Genomic DNA, 23,738 nt, shown 5'->3' on the forward strand with positions numbered 1-23,738 from the left:
ACCAGTTCCTTCATTGTTAGTCAGTCAACCAGCATCTATTGAGCACTTACTGTGTTCTGGGCACTGTAGAGAGGGTTGGGCATAAAAGACAAAAACAGTCCCTACCCTCAAGGAGTTTAGCCTTCTGTGGGGGAGACAAAGGCAAGTGAAGTATAGAGTAGGTAGAAGGTAACCTTAAGGAGGAAGGTTCTAGCAGGATCTCCTTGAGAAAGTTGTGATTGACCGATGTCTTGACAATGGGAAGCCAGGGAAGTGGGGGTGAGGAGGGAGAAAATTCCAGGAACTGGGCACAGCCAGTATGGAAGAGGATAATTAAGTAGGTCAGTGAAGGTAAATCAGTGTGTGGAGGGGAGTCAACTGTAAGAAGATTGGTGAGGTAGGAGGTGGCCAGGTTGTGAAGAATGCCCTGTTGGCTAGCAGTAACTCCAGGCTGCTCACCCCAGTAGGGACTGCAGTGGTGCCCTAGGGGAGGTGGACTGTCGGCTTCAGTGGATTCAGTTCAGGTCAGGTTAGTCATCGGTTAAGTCATGGAAACAAAGATAGTTAGAAGCAACTCCACATCCAAGTGAAAAGGAAGAAACCAAGAGAATCAGGATTATCTTGTCTCTTCTCTCCCTCTCCCTCCCTCCCTCCCTCCCTCTCTCTCTCTCTTTCTCCCTCCCTCCCTCTCTCTCTCTCTCTCTCTCTCTCTCTCTCTCTCTCTCTCTCTCTCTCTCTCTCTCTCTCTCAGGAGTAGGAAGAGAAGAGGAGGAGAGTAGGAGTAAGGAAAGAGCAATGATAGGGGTTTCTTTCTTTAGGCTTTATCAAACACAAGTTGAAAGGAGATATTGAACCTGAAGGTAGTTTGCTGATAGCTTTCTTTTGAACTTTGGGTTTGGTTTAGATAAGCAGGGGAGGCTTGCATCTCTAGCCAGGACCTCTTCTGAGTTAAGCTAAGCGGGGTGCTTTGAAGACTGAGCCCTCATCTTTTTTTTTTTTTTAAAGGATGGGGATTGTTGAGGGAGGGGACTTTGAAGCTAAAGAAATTGTTTGCATTTAAACTTGCTGCATGTCAAGATGGAACCACTGTCCCTGTGTGATATTCAGTTAAGGATTTTTTTTTTAATTTAGGGCCCTCTGTCCCCCCATTTAGAAGGCAAACTCATGATTGTTTATGAGATCAACCCTACTCCTAGCTTCTGGAACGGACACATATAAACATTTTTGAACAGTTGAAGAGTAGCTAGTAGATGGTCAGGTTTGTCAGGACTCGCCCCAAATTAAATAAAACTAGCTTTTGAGAAGGGTGGAGGGGCTTGGGCTTTGGCTCTTGACTGGAAATGAAGCCTAGGGAGGGAGCTCTGACAATAGTCAGTGAAGCCTGAGCTTATGTCTCCAACAAGCTCTTGATGGCTGCACCTTTGTAATTCTGGCAATATGGAAAGTGGAGTCAAGATGATGTAGAGTAGGCAACCTTATTATGGCAGATTGTGACTGGTCCCAGGTCATTACAGAATTACTCAGCCCTCCTCTAACCTGGAACTTTAGAAACTTGACTCAAAGACACCCATCCCTCCCCAGGGTTCTAGTTTTGCTGACCAAATTTGGTCCTGAGTAGGGTGTTGAATGGAGAAGTAGATGAAGCCAATTGGATGAGTATTGGGAAAGGTATAATTTTACAACTCAGGGAGACCAATTACAGACAGGTCCTCAGAAAATGAACCACCTTACAGGAGTGAAGGCTCACTTCCTTAAGCCACACATAGGACTTTGATTGCCACTTCTCTTAGGCACTCTTTCGGTGTCTGGACCTGTGATTTCATTGAAATAGGAAATCCTCAACGAAGAAATTCCACATTTTGACCTGCTCTGAAACTTATTTTCTTGGAAAGTTGCCTGGGGACTATGAGAGGTGACTTGCCCAGGGTCATCTTATCATTTTGGGACCTAACTTCTCAGCCAGCTCTCTATCCACTCTACCATGCTATCTCTCCCTATACTTTTAGCATGCATATAGAATTGTAGCTATTTGTTAACTATATCCACCTATTAGAATGTAATCTTACTGAAGGTAAAGGGCTGGATCTTATTTATTCTGTCTTCTTATCTACTGATAATTAGTGTTACATGGGTACTGAACACTGATAGATATGCTCAGCATCTCAAAGTACCTTGCATCAAGCCCTACTGGGACACATTTAGTGGGTAGAGTGTGACAGTTTCTTCCCCTAGTCATTTGTAGACTTGTCCTTTGCATCATCCAATCAATAAATTTCTGTTAAGTTTTTAAGAAGAGTTGGGGTTTGCTTGGAATTAGGGTCTCCAGCTGGGGCCTTGCTTTGGTCTGTCTTAGGGATTTATTGCTTTTGAACACTAAGGAATTAAGACTCCTCACTGCTTCTTCCCCCACGGTGTTGAGAAGGATTCTTTATGTCATACCTGCCTTTCCTCTTGCTTTTCCCCTACCCTCCTTCTCCATTATAAGACTACTCTTGGATGCACAGGAACATTTCAATATTACGTTTCTGCTACAAATATTCTCACATGTGTACCTGCAACTGCCCAAATCAGTCAAGAACCAGGATATCAGATTCTGTTCCCAACCTGTCTGAACTTGGATATATGTTAATGTCTGCTTATCATCTCTGACATCCTTCTGTTCTCTACCCTTTTCTTTACTGTAGGTATGTTCAACTTTAAATTAGTCCAATCTCAAACTCTAGATTCATACTAATTACTAAATACTAATTATAAAGTGAAAATGTGGATTTACTGAAATATTTCTGTAAACCACAGGAGGAAATCTCTTTTTTTTTAATGAAAAATTGCTGACTTACAGGAAAAAAATCATTTGAAGATCACCTAAGTAACTCTTTAGTTTTGTTTTTAAGAAAAGTATCAAACTCCCTTTCACCTGCTTTTAAGATTGCCAATAAAAATACATTTTATTACACAGGAAACATATACCTCAGTTTTGTATTTTAGCAAGATGGAGAGAGAGTACCAAATGTTAAGAGAAGAGGGGAGATAGAATCAGACACAGAGAGACCAATAGGGAAAGATGTAGAGAGTCAAACAGATAGGCATTTGGAAGGAAAACACAAGACATATCAACCCTTTCCTCGCACATGTGCAGTGAGAAAGCAGATGGAATGGCATACATAAGAATAGACAGAAACAGACACAAAGACCAGACTTCCAGGGAGGACATTCCTTTTTTGTGGCCTTTTAAGCTATTGCTATGAAAATGTGAAGTTTTACTGGCACACAGGGAAATCATCTCTTCATACTTCTCTTGTAGGACAGATTAAATTATGTTAAGGACTAGAGATCCTTCACCCTAAGTAATATTTGATTTCCATGTGACCATTTAGATACATAGCTATTGTGTAACTTGTGTACACTTTTAATGCACTTATACTGGTCTATGGCTCTTATTTTTTCTGATTTATGACCCCTTAGCTATTTGTCTGTATTAGTACCTGTTGTTGATTATAAACTCCCAGAAGGCAGGAAAAGCATCTATGCTAGTTTTTCTGTACACTCCCTGCCCCCATGTTCAGAAACTCTTCCTAAATACTTTTTTGATGATTAAAGCAAAAGCTGACAACTAAGTTGTAGGTTTTTTCTTCATCAAAAAGGATGGAAAGAAGGAAGGAAGGATTTATTAAGTATCTGCTATCATTTTACAAATATTATCTCATTTTATTCTTATAACACCCTAGGAAGTAGGTGCTATTATTATCCTCATTTTACAGATTAGGAAACTGAAGCAGATAGAGGTTAAATGACTTGCCCTAAGTAACATAGCTAGTAAGTGTCTGAGGGTAAATTTAAACTCAAGTCTTTCTGATTGCAGGTCAGGTGCTCAGAAGACAGTTATTGTTCACCCCACAACCTCTAAAATTAAGGATGCACTCCCAGACATTCCATATTCATTCACATTTCACATTCACATGTCATCACTTATTATAATTTGGGCTCAGATCCATGGCACACTAACATCAGCTGTCTGGATCTTTTTCCATCCTTTGTCCAATAGCTAGACTGGCTGTCCTAACCAAGTTTCAGTCTATTAATCCAGTCTATTAATGGGGTAGTCTGTGTGTTTTCTACCATCCTCATATGACTTGTTCAGTGTCTTTGTATGATATAGTGCCTCTAAAACCTTTATACCTGCTGCATAAGGTGGTTCCTGTTTGGCATGAAAATCCATGAAAGGAATTTACATCATTCTTTCCATTGCACAGACAGCACTTTTCCTGTGAGATAATCCAGTTTACTCTGTATATGTATATGTATATGTATATGTATATGTATATGTGTGTGTGTGTGTGTGTGTGTGTGTGTGTGTGTGTGTGTGTGTGTGTGTGTGTATATATACCTTGAATAAAATGTGAGCAACTTGAGGGCAGGGACTATGTTGGCTTTTCTCTGTATCCTTAGTATTTAGCACAGCATACAGAGTACCAAATGGTACATAGTACCATTTATAAATGATTGGCACACCAAGAATTTATAAATGTTTGTGGACAGACAGCATCACTTTTTCTATTTTGTCAAGAAAAAGCAGGTGGATATGCCAATCACTGTGGGCAGCCCTGTGGGGTACTAGTTTGGCCCCAGTCTTTATGGACAATCCAGGTATATAATAAAAAGAGTACTAGGCTTGGAGAGTGGAAACCAGGATAGAAGAAATACCAGTTTAGTTCCAAGAGGGTAGAGGGGAATGGAAAAGATGGCACTGATGAGAGTCAGAAAGCTTGGCTCCTGACCCTGGTGATCTTGGACAGGTTATTCCTTCCTCCCTCACCCTTAGGCTTCAATTTCCTAATCTATAAAATGAGGGTGTAGGATTAGCTGACATCCCTTCAAAGCCTAAAACCCTGTTTTATCTTCCTCTCTTTGTGACCATGAGACTTCCTTTACCTTCTGAGCCTGTGTCTTTTTTGTTTCTCGTAGGGTTGTTGTGAGGAAAGCAGTTTTTAACTGAAAAGCTCTATCTAGATATGAATCATCATCGTCATCATCACCATCATCATCATCATAACAAAATTGTGCCTACGTGGCTAATCTAGGCAGTCTTACATTGTCTAGTTCTCCAGACATGCTGACTTCCCTTCATAACCCATGTTATATGGGTCATGTCTTTGTGACCTTTGCCAAGTCACACACATATGATCAATCCCATGTGGCTTACTAATGGAACTTAGACACTGAGCCTCTTGAAACCTTAATTTCCTTATCTGAAACATGAAAAGTGGATTAGTTTATCTCTAATGTCCTTTCCAGCTCTAAGCCTCAAATTCCCATGATCTACAAATTCACCAAAATCCTTCTTAAACTTCTTTGTCTCTTGACATCTGTGCCATCTCTCTGCTTAATTTGACTTGTCCTGAAACTAACTCAAGAAAGTATTCGCTATTCCTAATGATTCTGGGCTTGGCGAGCAAGCCTGCCTTTTATATCTCCATTCTGTTCATGGTTTTGTAGATTTTAGCCATGTCCCTTTCCACCTGTGTCAATCCATGCTGAAGAATCCATCTACAAGATCAGAATCAGTGCCCATTCACAAGTGTGGTAACACCCTTCCAACTTTGCTCAATGTTCTGAAACTTTCCTTGTCCAGCCTTGTTTATTAGGTGGAGCTAATACAAAAGTAATGCTCCCTGATTTCCTTTTGTCTGGTTTCCTCATTTCTTGAGCTTCTTGAATGTTTTTGCATGTGTTAGCTGACTCTCAAAGCTGTTGTCATTGACCACCATTACTCAAGTTACTCTTTCTAGTACCATAGGCTTTCTCCCAATGGGAGGAGTCAGCTTGATCAAGAGAGGCAGAAGGGTGTAGAGGGATCTAGGAAGGGGGATCAGAAGACTGGAGTTTTAATAATGGGGTGGCTACCAACTTGTTGTGTGCTAGTTCACTTACTTCTTCTCTGTACTTAGCTTCCTTATCTATAAAATGGTAATAATGATGCCCATCTTGTTGAGATTGTGAGGAGGAAATGAGATGGCATTTAAAAAAAACCCATTAAGCATTTTTCAAATGTAATGTGGCATTATTGCTTATAAGATGGTCAGTTATATTATTATAATATCGGATATTATCATATAAATAATATTATTATAGCATAATGATAAGTATTAAGGGGTCTATCTGCTATATCCCAGGCATTGTGCTAAGCTGGGGATACAAAGAAGGTCAAAAGATGGTTTCTGCTTTCAAGGAGCTCACAGTCTAGAGGGAGAGGCCATGTGAAAATAAATATTCTAAGACTAGAGTGAGAGGGAAATTACAAAGATTAAGGGAAGTCAGATAGCAGGAATAAAAATATTTGGCACATTGTGCTATAATGGGCAACATTTTAGATGTGCTGGAAACTAAAACCTGATGTGGCCACCGTGATTTTGGAGCAGAGCAGACAAAAGAATGGTGTGGCATCTGAGACACGTGATTGTGGGAGAAAGCTTTGGTGTCCTCCTGTGACCTCATTTGGACTGGTCATATGCATAATGACATCAATATGAGGTCATCTGACCCTCCCACTCCTCTTCCATTAAGTCTTAAAAGGAACTATGTATGCACAGAGGAAAAGGATGGTCTTTAGCAGAAAGGACAGAAAGTGCCCTGGGTGAAGGGCGAATCAATGACAGGGCTCTTCTGGCATGGAGTCCTCCAGCTCACTCAAGACATGTATTGTGTATTGTGTGTGTCTGTGTTCATATGCACCCACACTTTCCCCTAACACAGTTGAACTCTGTGAGTCCCTGCCCTCTCCCAAGGACATGAATTATACATAGATGTGTGAAGAGGCTGTGTATTTTGTAAAGTCTTTCCTTTTGTTAGGCCTTAGGCAGTTGTAAGTGGGCTATTTCCTGTTGCCCCTGGGCTATCAAGGCTACTCTCCCTCTCTCCTTTCCCTCCCTCCTTTGATTCCCCTCTTTTACTGAATGGGTGTTGCCTCAGACAAACTGAGACCTGGGAAAGGCATTAACTTAAAAAGGCCAAGGTCTCCCACTGCATCTGGGGCCATTTCCAGTTGTCCCGACCTATGTCTTGCTATTGGACTCAAATGACTCTGGAGGAAAGACTGAGGCTGATGACTTTGCACAGCTCTGCCTCACATAAGTCCAATTCACTTGCAAGTTAAGACATCACCCTCCTGGTGTCATTGGTCATCTTCAAGAACTATGGACGAACAGCAGCAATCTTGCGGTATTTAAGAGGTTCATCCCTGTTCTAGGTTTCCTTGGGACTTCAAATCAAGTCTGTCAAGAAACTCCAGAGGGTGGTTGGGAACATGGGGAAAATGGGCTATTAAAAGCTCAGTTCTTTTGGATGGGATGCTGGGAGATATCAATTTTCTAAGCAAAATGGGAATGACAAAATCATTTTTATAAGTTCATTTTCACTAAGGTAGAGGTGAGCTCCCCAAAGTTCACTGCAAGGTATAGTATAAAAAACTATGAATCTGGATCTGTAACTTACTAGCTGTCAATAAGTCTATAAGCATTTATTAAGATATTGTGCTAAGCCTGGGGATACAAAGACAGTCCCTTGTAGAAGTTACAATCAAATGGGGGACAGAATATGCAAATAACTGTACAAACAAGTTATTTATAGGAGTAATTAGAAGTATTTAACAGAGAGAAGGCATTGGAATTAAGAGGGATCAGGAAAGACTTCCTGTGGAAGGTGTGATTTTAGCTGGGACTTGAAGAAAGACAGGGAAGCCAGAAGGCAAAGATGAGAAGGGAGGACATTCCAGGCATGGGAGACAGCCCAAGAAAACACCCAGAGTTGGAAGGTGGAGTGTCTAGTTTGAAGAACTACAAGGAGGCAGCATCACTGGATTTCAGAATATATGTAGCCTTAGACTAGTTACTTCATTTTTCTAGGCTGGGCCTTTTCTTTTGTAAAATGAAAGTGCTGGACTAACTGATCTTTAAGGCCCTTTACACCTAAAAATACTATGATTTTATGAATTTGCAGTAAAATGAGAGTTAGAGATAAGAAAATCCCAGTAGTTGGGCAGGAATCAACATCCAGAATCTTTGACATGATTAACTAATCCTGAACTGTGAATTTGTAGGATCCAGCTTCCTTCTTAGTTACCAGTCAGTGTATGATTTTTGCCATATACACACATCTTCTGAGAATCTTCTTGTCAACTTTTCTCTTTTGCCAATGCCTTTGCAGTGTCTTTGCCTCCTGAGAAGACAGACGGGCCAGGGAGTGGAGATGAAAAGAAGGCTGAGAAAGACAGTGAATCTTGCCCCAGCTCTAAGAAGCAGCTGAAATTTGAAGTAAGTTTCTTCTTCCTTGGGGATTGGGCTGAGGCTTAGGCTCTGGCCCCAGGAAAAAAAAAACACCTCTTTATTCATACTTTGACATGCTTGTGAAAGAGGGGAGCTCTTGCCAATCCAAACCATTAGAGAAACCAGGGCTGGTACCTCTGCTGTTACCCCTTTAAATTAGTTCCTTAAAGCTCCCTCTTCTGCCAAGTTACTAGAGGCCTTTCATTAGTTTGTGAGAGCTTTCCAACATGATTTAAACCCCCCAAATGAAAAAAAAAATTCAACTTCTTACACTGTTTACTCTTGACTATAGCCACCGCTGGACACTGATTTTTGCCCAAGGTGTTTCCTGATCAGATAAATACTAGAGGGAGACCTATTAGGCAGAAGGCACAAAATCATAGCATTGGAAAGGACCTCAGAATCCATCTGGTCCAACCTATACCTGAACAAGAATCCCTTTCTGTAACCCACCCACAAATGGTTACCCATCCTTTGCTTAAGATAGGGAACCATTAACTATTATTGTCTTTATACAGGTGACTCCCAAGTTTTAATGTACAATTCAAATCCTTTCCCTGAACTCCAGTTGTACTTGGCAAGCTGTATGCTGGACAGCTCCACAACTGCGTCTCTTAGGCATCTCAAACTCAACATGTCTAAAATAGAATTCTACCTTGCAACTCCTCCAAATTATGTTTCTATTGAGGGTACCACTATTCTTCTAGTCATATAATAGTCAAATAATATTCTACTCCTCCCTCCCCTTTTATTCCAGTCCCTCATATCCAGTCAGTTGCCAAGTCTTATCATTTTATCTCCATATTTCTCTAATCTGTCCCCTTTTCTCTACTTATAAGGCTACTCCTTTTATTCAGGCCATTACCACATCTCTTTCTTTAGTCTCCTAATTGATCTCCCTGCTCCTAGATTCCCTCCTTTCTAGTCTATCTTCTGTACTGCTGCCAAATTCATCTTCCTAAAGTACAGGTCTGATGATGTCCCTCTCCTTTTCAAGAAACTTCAGTAGCTTCCCAGTGTCTCTAAGAATTACAAACTCCTTATTGACCAACTCAACATAGAGGTACTTATTTGTGTGATGCAGTGAGCAAAAGATAGTGTAAGAGGTCAAGTGGTCTGGGTTCTAACCTTGATTGTCCTATTGGCTCATTGTGTGACCACAGGCAAGTAATCTCTTTGATTCAGTTTCCTCTTCTGCAAAAATGAGATGGCCATACCTACTTTCCAATGCCTCCTCATGGTATAGAAACCACCTTAGCTCCTCAAGGACTTTGACAGCCAAGTAAACTCTGGCAAGTTTTGTTTGGTTAGAAAGGTTTCTTGCTTGGGCCTAGTGGTAGACTCTCTGTTGTCTAAGGAGTAGCCAGGCTGAGTTTGAACAGAGTCTTTATGAGGGCCATCACTAGGTGATCAGGTTTTTTGCCTATGACAAATCACAAAGACTTAATAATCATGTGGTGCCATGGAAAGAATACTGGATTTGGAGCCTGAGGGCTTGGTCCAATCTTGGCCATGTTACTGTGTTACATTGGGCATATCTCTGACCCTCTCTGAGTCTCAGTTTGTTCTCATCTGGGAATGGAGGGGATGAAATTTCATGATCTTTGAAATCTCTTTCAGTTTAGAAATTCTGTGATTCTTTGAAATGGAGATGATGAAAGACAAGAATAAACAATTCTTCGGAAACGCATTCATTTTCAAATGAATCTATATTTATTATTACACTTTTAAGTGGAGATGAGTTTTCATCATTTTGGCAGATGGACTCCAACAAGAAAAAGAAAATAGAAATGAAGATTTTTTCCTTTCCATTGTCATCAGTTAATTTGATACTAATACAAATCCTGCTTTTTACTGACTCTCTGATTTAAGTACTACCTAATTTCCTTTGAGCTTGTGGATGATATGAGACTTAATGGAGGGTAACTGGAAGTAGACATCTTGGTGTTTTATCTCCCCTGGATGCCAGAGGAAATGACCACACTTTAGTTTTTTAATGGCTGTCCAGGAGACAGCTCCATAGTTTTGGAGATACAAGGAAACTTCAAGGTCATTTGGTCTAACCCTCTCATTTTGCAGTTGAGGAACCTAAGCAATTAAGTGACTTGCCCAAGTTCCCAGAGGTAGTGTCAGAGCCAAGATTTGAACTCTCTGACTCCAAATCTAGCACTCTTCACTGTACCTTAAGCCTCGAGTTCTGGTTTGGGTGAGTGGGTGGGTGGGGGATGATGGGGCTAAGAGTAATGGAGCTAGAGGTGCCTTCTAAACCTTCCTATATTTTCTACATCCTCAATTCCTCTGTCTCCCTCACTGCCCCCCCCACCCCCAAATCAATTGTCAAGTCTTGTTCACTGAACAAGGATTTTAGGAGCTGCTAATTGGGACATGGGGAGGAGGGATGTCATCTGGTTAATCAAATGCGATAATATTTGTAAAGCATGCAGCATAGTGCCTGGCGCATAGTAGGTACTATATAAATATTATGAGAGCCATCACCAGGTGATCAGGTTTTTTGCCTATGACAAATCACAAAGACTTAATAAATCATGTGGTGCCATGGAAAGAGTACTGGAGTTCCATCCCTTCCTTTCCTTCCTCCCTGTTTGGCTCAGTCTACTTGAAGCTCATTGGACTGTACCTATGGTTGAGGAGTAGTCAGTAACCTACACCAAAGTTAGCCAGCTTGCCTCTGCAGGCTGCTGCATTATTCGCCAGGTGTAGCATAGGGTCGCTGGGAAAGAGAACGCTTGTTCAGCGGGCTGGGGCATGGGGATTCTTAACATGTGGTAAGAAATCAAGCACAGATAAGCAGATATTTTGCTCCCATACCCCCTTTTATTCCTGCTCCCTCACATCAAAGCATCCTCAACACATAGGCTCAGAAGGGCTGGGAAAACAGGTAAACAGATTCACTTTACGATGAGGTATAAAAGGCAGAATGGCAAGTGTGTATGTTTGGGGCTGGGGTGGGGGGAGGAATGGGCAGGGTTCTCTCTTAGAGGTGTGTGTATGCACAGAGCATGTTGTGTAACATGAAACGATGCATCTGGGAGCAGAGCTGGGACACTTGGCAGTTATCAGATGGGCTTGTTACAACTGAGGAAAAGCTGCCTTTGAACTCAGCATGGGATGGGGGGGACCGCTAACTGCTGTAGGGAATTGGTTTCAAGTCAGCGGGAGAAGCCAGGTATTCGAGAGTCTGCTTTCTCTTGCGCATTCTCTTAGAAGCTGTTTGAAGCTGTTTATTTTACCCTCTGTTTGGATAGTTTTGCCTGTTGATTCTGCTGTGCATGGAGAGAGCTGGGGTGGCAAAGATTTGGGGTTTCATTTGGGGTGGAGGAGGGAAGTCAGTGGGAAGAAGGAGACAGACATAGGGTGGTTTCTATATGTAACTATAGCCGTTCATTCATGTTTTCACTCATTCATTCAACAAACCTGTGCATTAGGCATTTCAAAGATACAGAAACGGATAAAACATGGTCCTTGTCCTCATGGAGTTTTTAAGGTAGTAGGAAACTTATGAGCTTTTTTTTATGTTGCCTTTTTTTTACATTTTTATAGGATACGAATGGAAGGGACCTTTATGATCATCTAGTCTAACATTCCACCTAGTATAGGGATCTCCTCCGACAAGTCCCCATAAGGATCCAACTGCTACATGAAAACATCTAGGAATGGGGAACTCACTGTAAGACAAGATAGCCCATGTTAGACTGCCTCCATTGTTAGACATTTCTTCATTCTACATACTGAGCCCAAACCTTCCTCTTTGAAACTTTAGCTCATTGGTCTTTGTTTTGCCTTGATGCCACACAGGATGAGTTGGATCCCTTTTCCACATGGTAGCTTCTCAGATATTTCAGGACATAGATCACAGTTTCCTCATTTATAAAATTATGGATGATCTCTAAATACAGAGTGTTTCAAAAATCTTGCAGTATGCTAAGACTTTTGGGATACTATCTATATAATCCTACTCTTCTCCTCCCTCTCACTCTCCCCTCCAATGCCCAACTAACCCCCAGGCTCCTATTATCTCATGGGACTTGCTTTTGGGGAGATCTAGGTTCAAATCCCACCTCAGACATTTAATAATTTGGTGACCTTGGCAAATCATTGAACCTCTCTGACTGTTTCCTCTCTGTAAAATAAGACTAGTAACAGCATCTACCTCACAGTATTATTGTAAGGATTGAGTGAGATAAGGTGTATTAAAGAGTAGGAATAGGGATTGGACTTGTAATTTTATTGCTACATAGAAGCTCTGAGAGAGGAAACACTTTCTTACTAATGCAGACAGGTCAGCATTTTCTCTGTAATTTACAGTCTTAATGAATCACTTAGAGCCCCAAGAGAGTAAGTAACATGCCCAGGGTGACCCAGTCAATATGTGTCAGAAAAGTAATAAATGAAGAGGAATGAGAAAAACCCAGGTTTTCTTAATTCTCAAGCCTGTATTCATTATATCTGCTACCTTTCCTTGAGGTATGCAAAGTGCTTTGTAGACCTTAAGGCACTATAAAAGTGGAAGCTATTAGTATTATTATTATCCAGACTGATCATCCCCAGTTTCTGGTTCAGCATCCCCCGTTTTCTCTTCAAAAATTCTTTTTACAAGTTAAAACCAAGGGTTTTGTTGTAGCAGGAATGTTGGGCAAAGTTCTAATTGAGGAATAAATGATGATGCCCCCCCCATGGAGCCTCATATGGTACAGGTTTGTGTAGCCACTTTCTGTCTTCCTTTCAGGAGTTGCAGTGTGATGTTTCGGTAGAAGAAGATAACCGGCAAGAATGGACCTTCACACTGTATGACTTTGATAACAATGGCAAAGTCACACGAGAGGTAAGAGGGGACATCATAATTCTGCTAGATCAAAGCAAGGCTTTCTATGGAGCTAGGCCTTCCTATAGCTTGTCTCTGTTCCCAGGGTTCCTACCGAAGCTCTGAATTTCCAATCCTCTTGACAAGAATATGTTCTGGTGTATGGAAGAAAGGGGCTTTCTTGGGATCTTAGCCAGCCCTGGAAGCAGTGACCCTTCCAGACTACTCAAGAGTTAAACTATTCATCTAAGCGTCTTTAAGATTTAGGGATCTACATAAACTGCAGATTCATATTGCATTAATACATATGGCAGACCTTTCTGTACCTTAATAGACAATTTTTATAAGTGTGGCCAAAAATGTTTGTCACCTGGCAGCCAACTTTCTGGCAAGAAGCCTCTCCAAATTTAACTCCTATTAGCACCCAGCCTTGGTGTTCTTGAGCAGAGGTATCCAACACACAGTCTGTAGTCCACATGTGATCTCCAATACTCATGTGCAACCTGAAATAGATTAAACTGTAATTGGAAAGTATTTTAAATAATATATAAAAATACAACAAAATCTAGATAATGTGACATTTTAAAGCTAAGTCAGTATGCAGCTCACAAAAATCCTAACATACGGATTAATGCTCTCCTATTTCTATTTGAGTTTGACACCACTGCTCTGGAGAACTTAGAAGTCCTTACCATGTTTGGATGAGTGCAGTTCATAGTGAATGCTCACTAATTGTTTATCAAATTGAGGAAAACTAAAACTCAGAGAAGCTCTATGACTCATCTACATACCTCACAAGGGACATATGCATGCGTAGAACAGTGGTCTCCTGATTCAAGTCCAGAACCTTTTCTATTATACTGGTATTACAAATGGCATTGATTAGATTCAAGTAGTGATGATCATGTCTGAATTTCTGGTGGCTTTCTGTTTTCATCCCTAATGTGCTTGGATATAGAGGAAATACCATGGCTTCAAACTTATTCCCTAAAAGATCATAAGTTTTGGAGCTGGAAGGGATCTTAGAGTTCATCTAGTCCAATCCTCTCAATTTTCAAAGTGGGAAATTGAAGTCTACAGAACTTAAGTGCTTTGCCTCAGGTAACACAGGCTGTAAGTAAATAGCAGAGTTGGTATCTGAACTCTCCTCTTTTGACTCCAAATCCAGGGCTTTTTCTATGTGTGCTCTCAGCTTTGTCCTTTAGAGATTCTTGGACAATAGCCAAAATTCAAGCACTCAAATCATGGGAGTGCCTTGAAGGGGAAGCCCTGGGTCCTTCTCCAGTAAGGACTGATGAGCTGTTCCGAGTACAGGCTGGAACTAATCTCTTCTCAACTCTGAGAGTGTCCCCTGAAACACCACAAACAACATACGGTCTCTGTATCCATTTATATATACACAAACACACATGCAGCTATATATGGACAAGTATATATGTACAGCTCGAGGCTTTGTGGATCACCAAGTGTTTAATTTGACTGTATTTATAGATACATAATAGCCACATCCTCTTAGGAAAGCTCTGTAGTTTAGTGAGATGAGCAAATCCAGGCTTAGGAGTCAGTAGACTTGGGTTTGAGTACAGGCCCAGATAGTAATTTTATAACTTTGGGAACTCAAATTAATTGAATGATTGAGATGCTCAAAGTCACACTGAATGCCATTCATCTTTAATATTGGTTCCCCTTTGAGTCCATTTTGATTTATTGATTGACCATTCACCATTCGACAGCTAATTCTTTCCATGGCACTTTGAAGGATGGGGGCTAATTGTCCCAAAACAAAGTACTTAGCATCTCTAAAATACCTTTACATTCTTGTTATTTTCTTTAGTCTCTCTCACCTGAATGAATGGTTCATGCTTAACCAATCAGCTAGAGTTTTTCAAGTGCCTACTAGGTACCTAGCACTATGCTAGGGATACCAAGAAAGCAAGAACCGGTTCTTGATCTTAAAGAGCTCACAGTCTAATGGGGGAGAGAGGAAAGTTCGCTAGAAAGAGTGATTAAGTTAGGAAGCAGAAAGACCTGGGTGCCAGTTTCAATTCCACCATTTACTAGTGATGTGACTCCCATGAGCAGACACAGATGTGATTGCAATCTTTGTTGTGGGAAGTGGTACCTGATGAAATCCTGGATCCATTAGATTATTGGAATATTCATCGAAGTGCACCCTTAGCTAGGTTCAGAGAAGGTCATCACCAGGTTGACCACAGGGTTAGGAATTTATTCACTGACAGCAACTCATGAAATCTGTCTAGTAAGAGAGGAAAAAAAGTCCAGGGCTTTCCTTCTCAGCTGTAGTAACTCATGAAGGCTATCCACTAAGTCAGGAAGGAGTTTCGACCTGCGCTGATGGAGGGAGAGGTCTCATGCCAGTGAAGTCACAGATACTAAATGACCTTGACAAGTCACTTAACCTCTCACTGACTTTGTTTCCTTCTTAAAATAGGAATGATAGTCCTTGGCCTGCCTGTCTACCCAGAGGGTTGTCATGAGAATCAAATGAGATGATAGATGTAAATACACTTTGAAAACATAAAACACTACTAATATAAAGGATTATTCTTTCACAGAAGGAGGGACCCACTTTTTCTGACAGCCTGTTTTGAGAACTGACAGCTGTGCCATAATTATCTTCACAGGGAGGTTTGCCATTAGACTTTAAATTCCTGATAATTGAGCTGATGTGTCTGGAGTGTTTGTGCCAAAGATTTAGAAAGTCACCCTGCTTCTTGGAGAGCATTCTGTCTCCCAACTGTCCATTTTATCTCAAAGACTGCTGCTCTCTTCTCCATCTTTCTCCCTGTTGCTGGTTTAGAACATGAAGAGCCCCACTTTTCAATATTTCAGCACTGAAAGATTTTTCTTTTATTCTTTTTCTAAGCAGACCCTAGGGAAACCTACAACTGGTATTGCTTTCCGGTTCTAACTATAAGTTCTTAAGAAATATCCTAGGTGATTTAAAAAAAAATAAGAAAAAAGAAAGGGTTAAAAAAAGGAACATCCTTCAGAGTGGACTTGGAGAAAGATAGTTTCCTTTTCCTACTGAAGAGAAGGAGGGTGGAGGATTAGTGTCAGAGGAGAACTGGGGCTGACGTTTCCCTTCATCTATTTTTAGCCCTAAATCCACTCCTCAAATCTGGTTATAAATATACAGTTTCCTTCTATGCTTTTTGGCTGTCCCCACACACATTCCTCTGTGTGGGAAGAGAAGGACTCACACTTTTCTGCTTCAGTCAAATTTCAGATCAAGGCTTCATCTGGTAAGGGCTGACTCTTCAGGTTAGAATAGTTTCTCTTGGTCCATCATGTGGACTTCATTCTCTAATTGGGATTACTGAATTTGTACTTCTTACTCAACTTCTGATAAATAGTACCTGAGTGAACATAAAATCAATTTTTTTATCTATATAGTTTTTTTAATGAAAATAATCTACACCAGTGATTTCCAAACTCAGATGGAAACAAGGCTCACTCAACTACACATAAGGATATCAGTAGGCCACATATTGACTTAGAAAACCACAAATTAACATTATATTTGTTTTGTTGTATTTTTATATTGTTAAATATTTCTAATTGCATTTTAATCTGGGTTGGGTACAATCATGGGTGGCATTAGGCTGTGTTTCACATCTCCAATCTGCAAATATACATTTAAGACCATCTTCAGTGAATTTCATAAGGGAATTGGTAGGCTTTTGTAAATGATATTACACAGGAAATCTCATCTTTCTAATCATTCAACTGATGGAAAAATATGGAGTAGAAGACAGAAAACTATCACGCGTGGGCCAAATCTGGGAACCTGCAAGTTAAGAATGGTCACTTGTGGACCATATAAAAATAGGTGTTAGCTGCAGCCCATAGCTTTCCCAACCCTGGTATAAATAATACCAAATATTCTACTGGGTTTATTATTTTTTCTTATAATAATATTTTATTTTTTCCCCAATTACATATAAAAAGAATTTTTAACATTCATTTTCTAAAATTTTGAGTTCCAAGTTCTCTCCTTCCTTCCCTTTCTTCCTCCCTCCCTAAAATGGTAAGCAATTTGATATAGTTTATACATGTGCAGTCATACAAAACATGTTTCCATATTAGTAATGTTGTGAAAGAAGACACAGACCAAAGGAAAAAAAAAGAAAGTCAAAAATAGTATTCTTGGATCAGATGCCATCAGTTCTTTTTCTGGAAGTAGACAGCATTTTTCATCGTGAGTCCTTAGTAATTGCCTTAGATCATCGTATTGCTGAGAATAGCTAAGTTATTCACAATCGATCATTATACAATGTTACTGTTACTGTGTATAGTGTTCTCTTGGTTCTTCTCAATTCACTTTGTATCAGTTTATATAAGACTTTTCCAGGTTTTTCAGAAATCATCCTACTCATCATTTCTTATAGCACAATATTATTCCATTACAATCATATACCACAACTTGCTTAGTCATTCCCCAATTGATGGTCATCTCCTCAGTTTCCAATTCTTAGCCACCACAAAAAGATCTGCTATAAATATTTTTATATATGTGGGTCCTTTTCCTTTTTTTTTAAATCTCTTTTAGATACAAATCTAGCAATCGTATTGTTAGATCAACAGGTGTGCAGTTTTATATTATCTTATTATGTGTTAAATATAAAAAGCATTTGGTTCAGTAGTGCAAAATATGCACTACTAATAGTTCTCCCCACCAACAACATACTGAATGTAGGATCCAGATCTTTAAGGGACTTTAGAGGCCTTCTACTCCAATCCCTTCATTTTACAGATGAGGAAACTAGGTCCAGAAAATTAATTGACTTGTTCAAGATAGGTAGTATTAGAGGAGGAATTTGAAACCAAGGATTCTAACTCTAGAGCCAACCACCTCATTCTATAGATGAGGAAAATGAGTTTTAGAAAAGGGGAAAATGACTTGCTTAAGGTCACATAGGTAGTAAATAGGTAGCTGCATCATTTGAGCCCAGGTCCTGAGAACTCAGATCTACTGATCTTTTCATGATCAGTGGCCTCCTGTCATGAAAAAGGCCTAAGACAAGTTGTCTAGGATCCAGGTTCTAATTTTATCCATCCCATCCTATGCTACATGACCTTGGGAACCTTACCTAATTGTATCTAATTTTCCTCATCTGTAAAATCAAGTAATAATATCTACTTGACAGGAGTGTTTGAGTTTTTCCCCAAGACTGTGGGAGGGTAAGAAAGCTTTGATCCCAAAGGAAAGTTTATGGTAACACGTTAGAAAGAAAGCATAAGAAGGAAAGAGAGAAATGCTGAAATATATAAAAAGGATGGGGAGAAGAACAGACTGGAGGGCTAAAGTTCACATTAAGGAAAAGGGGGAGTGCGAAACAAACAGAGAAAGCAAGTGTACAGTAATGTTGAATTGTTTTTAATTAAAAAATTTATCTGAAACTGAAACAGGCAATTTTTATTCTGATGATGAGAAAAGAATTGCTTTACTCTATTAACATATTTTATTATCTTAAGAAACTTATAAATATGGAATAAATGACATAAGATGTAAAAGTACTTTGGAAATTTAGTAAGTTCTATAATAAAACACAAGGGATGGTGTTATTAGGGAAATGAAATTCAGTAAACATTAATAAGTACCTACTAAGTGCAAGGCTCTTGACTGGGGCCCTAGGAGTACACAGATGTATGTTTAGACTCTAATGGGAGAAGGAAAGAAATGCATTTACTTAAACAACTATAGCATTAAGGAGAAGTTTTAGGTGAAAGAAATCCCTTTGGTCTAGATGGAGGCAGGAAAGCTTCATGGAAGTGACAGCTGGACTTTGAAAGAAGAGCCAGAGGGACCTCAACACTTTAAGGCATCCTGTTTAGAAAAGATATTGATAATCAGGCGTGTGTTCAGAATAGGGTAACCAGGATGATAAAGGACCAGAAGTGAGAATTGGTTAAAGGAACTGGGGATGTTTATCCTGGGGAAGAGAAGGCCTAGGTTTGAAGGGCTGTCTTATATAAGAGGAATTAAATTTATTTTTGCTTGGCTCTGGAAGACATAACTAGACACAATGGATAGAAGTTAGAGACAAATTGGGTCTCATGTAAAGGAAAAATTCCCAAGTATTAGAGCTGTCTTAGTAGACTAGACTGCCTTGAAAGGTAGTGAGTTCCCTCTCACTTGAGGTCTTTAAGCAAAGGATAGATGACCAATTGCCAGGTATATTGTAGGGGATATATTTTTGGATCCTTACTTACTAGCTGTGTGACCCTGGGCAAATCACTTAACCCTGTTTGCCTCAGTTTCTTCACCTGTAAAATGAGCTGGAGGAGAAAATGGCAAACCACTCCAGTATCTTTGTCAAGAATTGGACATGACTGAAAAACGAATCAACAATATTCTTTTAGGAGATACAGATTGGACTAAATGGTCCTTAAGGTACTTATCAACTTTGAGATTCTATGAAGAGGTATAAAGATAGGAGCAGGGAGAGTCCATTCAAGACATGAGGTACAGTGTGAACCGCAGCACAGAAAATAACAAGATATCTGTAGAAGTTGGTTGATGTTGTTTGGCACTAAATGGCTACTTCTCTTTCTTTTCACTTGAGTGGAGATCTTCCATTCTTTTCTGCAAGAGGAACATTTGTTGCCCAGTCAGGCTCCCCAAACTCATCTGGCCAAACTGACTGACAGGGCTAATTTTAGGGGAGAGAAGCAGCTCATCCCAGTGGAGGCTTATCTCTCACGAACATCCCTGAGAGTGTGAGCATTCTGGGGCAGCCTCCGTGACCCAGGAACAGGTGTGCTAGAGATGAACAGAGAGCTAACCCTGACTCTGAGGTGAAGGGCCAGTGGGAGTGAGAGAAGGTGCAGGAGAAGAGGCTTACCACTTTGTTATTAAATGTCCCCACAGAGCCTCGTAGGAACTTTGGAGATAATTTTAAGAACCTGACCATCAGACACAGAATCCTAGATCTGGAGAAGGAACATCATGGGCCCTAGTCCAACCTCTGTGTTTTCCAGATGTAGAAGCCAGGAAAGAGAAATAACTTGTCCAAGGCACATAGCTAGGAAGCATCAAAGGCAGAATTTAAACCCAAGTCCTCTGGCAATATTTCTATTAATTAATTGTTGCTGTTCAGTCATTTTTCAGTTGTGTTGAACTCTTTGTGACTCATTGTGGTTTTCTTGGCAAAGATACTGGAGTGGTTTGCCATTTCCTTCTCCAGCTCATTTTACAGATGAGGAAACTGAGGCAAACAGGGTTAAATGACTTGCCTAGGGTCACACAGCTAGCAAGTATCTGAGGCCAAATTAGAACCCAGGAAGATGAGTCTTTCTGACTTTGAACCCAGCCCTCTATTCACTAAGCCACTTAGCTTAATTAGTACCAGACTATTAATTTTGTTTCTACTTCTTTCTTACCTTTTAATCTTTCTTAATATCTACGAGAATTCTTGGTTAAAACCCAGTGTGGAATTTTTCTTGAATTTCCCATCCAGGATATCACTAGCTTGCTCCATACCATCTATGAGGTAGTTGATTCCTCAGTCAACCATTCCCCTACATCCAGCAAGACTCTGCGGGTGAAACTCACAGTGGCCCCAGATGGGAGTCAGAAGAGGAAGAGTATTTTGCTCAATCATGCCGGTAAGAATTGTTCAGGGCAAATCCATGGTAAGCTGTAGAAGGGGGAGAACAATAGTACAAATAATTTACCCCCTTTTTTGAGAGATTCTTCCCTGCAGGGAGGGTTGGGTTTGGGGGGCTGTCAGGTGAATCTCTTCATGGAGAAAATGTAGAATCAATTGCCAAATGAGGAAGGGAAAGAAATTCTTGACTCTCATACTTAAGTGGGAAAGTCTTCCTGGAGGGTGAGACCTGAGTTGGGCCCTGAAGAATTTGGATTGATGGAATAGGAAAAAGAAAGGCTTTTATTTCAGAATGACAAAAACAAAGGCGGTAAGGAATATGACATTTTGTTCCTGGAAGAAATGCAGTCTTTCTCAGGAAAGAGAGAATACGGGGCCAGATTATAGACTATTGGGCTGGAGAGTCGAGTAGGAGCAGGAATCAATAAGGGGGAATAAGAGTATCCATAAGTATTTTGTGTTTAGATCATGTTGGATGAGAGCTTCCCAGAGTCCTTTTAACCATACCAACTTCACCCTGGGCTGTAAGTTACTATCTTATTAGTTTTCCATAGCCTTATATAGCTTTTCTTTTTAAATACCTCTTGGGCAAAAAAACCCTGGCCCAGAGCATAGAAGGTTGACTTGGGATTCGAGAAACATTTAAGAAATGCCTGCAGAGCACAAAACATAGTACTGGGAGAAATACAAAGTCAAGTATGACGTGTTCTCCTGTTCTTCATGAACTTAGATCTGGCAGAGAATGATCAGACATATATAAACAAATAAATGTAACACAAAATAAAGTACTAATGGAGGACAAAGTAAATGAAGTCAGATGAAAATAAGGTACTCATTGAAAAATGTTTTCTGTGCTTCCCCGTGTATGGGGGACAGACCTACCAAGCCTGAGGCGCAGAACAGAGAGCAAGGCCAACGAAGAGCTGAGGAGCTTGGAGAAGAAGCAACGTGCTCCCCTCAGGTAGGAAAAAATCCTCGCCCTCATGGGGGAGGGTCCCCCAAAGGGCTTCAGCTGATCAGCAAGAATATGGGGAATGCCTGCTTTTGGGAGAAGACTTAAAAAGGAAGAAAATTGGTCACTCCCCTGGAGGAACTTATAGTCTAGTTATGGAAACAGAACAAAACGTGAAATAGTTATGGGATCATCTGGAGCTAGAGGGGGGGACCATTTAATATAGTTCCCTCTTGCTTTTTTATAAGAAAGGTAAAGTCAGCAATTGTGCAATTGTTTATTGGTCTCTTGCTATGCATTAGACAAAGAATTGAGAATGATAGAAGACTGCATATGCAGTCGCTGCGTTGGGTAATTATGACTATGTATACCAAAGGAGTTGAGAAAGATGTGGGCTGGCCTGATGAGGGAGGAGGCAGGACAAGCCTGAAGGATGGAATGGGATTTGAATGGGGAGAGGGAATTCTGGGAATTAGGGATGGAATCAGATAGCATGAGCAAAGATATGACATGGGGGATGTGAATAGTATTTTGGGGGAACAAAAGCCTGGCCTGACTAGAATTAGAGGGCTGGTTAAGGAGGAGGATTGAGACAGTGCAGTATAGTAGGAAAAGTACACGATTTGGAGTCAGATTTTGGGTTCAACTCCTGGCTCTTTTACTTATTAACCTGCACAATCTAGGACAAGTCACTTTGTTTTGGTCTTGGTGTCCTCATTTGTAAAATGAAGAGATTCAGAGATAATCTCTAGGTTCCTTCCCACTCTAATTCCTCTAAAATGAGGTTGGATGGAGTGGAGCCAGATTGTGGAAGACCTCTACTATCAGAGAGATAAAACTTGTCCATCTTCCTGCCTTTATCACCCTGATACCTGCCCTCAGGCTAGCCCAGCTGCTGCTGCTGCTGAGGGTGCGATTTACTGTTTTAAAGTTGCACTTCAAGGAATTGAATGATAATCCCTCTTCGGTACATCTCTGGGCGCTATTTAATCCTCACAATAATCCTATGAGGTAGGCAGAGGAGGTGTCATTAACCTCATTTTGCAGATAAGGAAACTGATGCCCAGGTAGATGAAGTAACCTCCCTAAAGTTACACAGCTCAAGAATGACTGTGCCAGGTATAATGCAAGTATCCTGACTCTTAGTCCTGGATTCTTTCCATTGCACCCCATCTGCTATTCCCTGTAACCCCTCCCTTCCACCTGTTTGCAAAGTTGCCTAAATGCCTCTCTGTTCTCTTCCAGGTACCATGGAGATGCCCACTTGGAGCAATCTGGGCGCTATCACCATTGTGTTGATGAGAACATCGAAAGAAGAAACCACTATTTAGATCTTGCAGGGATAGAAAACTACACATCCAAGTTTGGACCAGGTAAAGGAATCCCCTGAGGATGGGGCAAGTTTGGTTGCTGCTTAATGAATTCATCCAAATTAGCATCCCTGGGCTAGTTGAAGGAGCTGACCTTTTGAGTCCCTACTGTTGACTTCTGGTATCATTGAAAGCCAGCCAGTTCTTAATGGATTCAAGGAGCATTTATCTCATGCCTCCTGTGTATAGGGTATTATACTAGGTAAGGGGAAATACAAAGTCCATATAGAATGAGGTCCTGCCTTCATGAAGTACAGAGTTTAGTTCAGTGATAAGACATTGAAATAGAGAACTCTGATAATCAACATCACATGAAATGCATATTTGAAAAGTTACAAAGCAAAATACCAAGGGAGATCTGAGGGGAAGCTTATTACTGACTGAGGAAATCAAAGAAGGCTTCAGGGAGAAAGTAGCCTCTGAGTTGAGCTTAAAAGGATGGATAGGAATCCACTTGGTCAGGAAGTGGGGTGGGGGTGGTGGGTAGGAAAAGGCATTCTAGGCTTAGGGGGCTGTGGAAGCCAGGGCTGTGTTAGAAGGTAGAGCATGCTCAGAAAGCAGAGAATTGTCCAACTTGGCTGAAGCATAGAGAAGACAGAGGCAATAGTATTCAATAAGGCTGGAAGAGTGGCTTGCAGGGCATCCTACTTTGTGGATGTCAAT

The 23,738-nt window shown here is 40.6% G+C and overlaps 1 protein-coding gene across 2 annotated transcripts in view; it reads left to right on the top strand.

Annotated features, from left to right (window-relative positions):
- NKD1 (NKD inhibitor of WNT signaling pathway 1) overlaps positions 1-23,738 on the top strand; it is a 115,006-nt gene that overhangs the window by 87,067 nt on the left and 4,201 nt on the right. For both annotated transcript variants that reach the window (XM_072632178.1, XM_072632179.1), the window contains 5 exons: positions 8,179-8,285; positions 13,045-13,140; positions 20,604-20,751; positions 21,630-21,714; positions 22,951-23,078. In XM_072632178.1, the coding sequence (XP_072488279.1) occupies positions 8,179-8,285; positions 13,045-13,140; positions 20,604-20,751; positions 21,630-21,714; positions 22,951-23,078 (564 nt within the window). The remainder of the gene's footprint in view (positions 1-8,178; positions 8,286-13,044; positions 13,141-20,603; positions 20,752-21,629; positions 21,715-22,950; positions 23,079-23,738) is intronic.

Source organism: Notamacropus eugenii, chromosome 1, assembly GCF_028372415.1.
Source record: "Notamacropus eugenii isolate mMacEug1 chromosome 1, mMacEug1.pri_v2, whole genome shotgun sequence".
NCBI lineage: Eukaryota > Metazoa > Chordata > Mammalia > Diprotodontia > Macropodidae > Notamacropus > Notamacropus eugenii.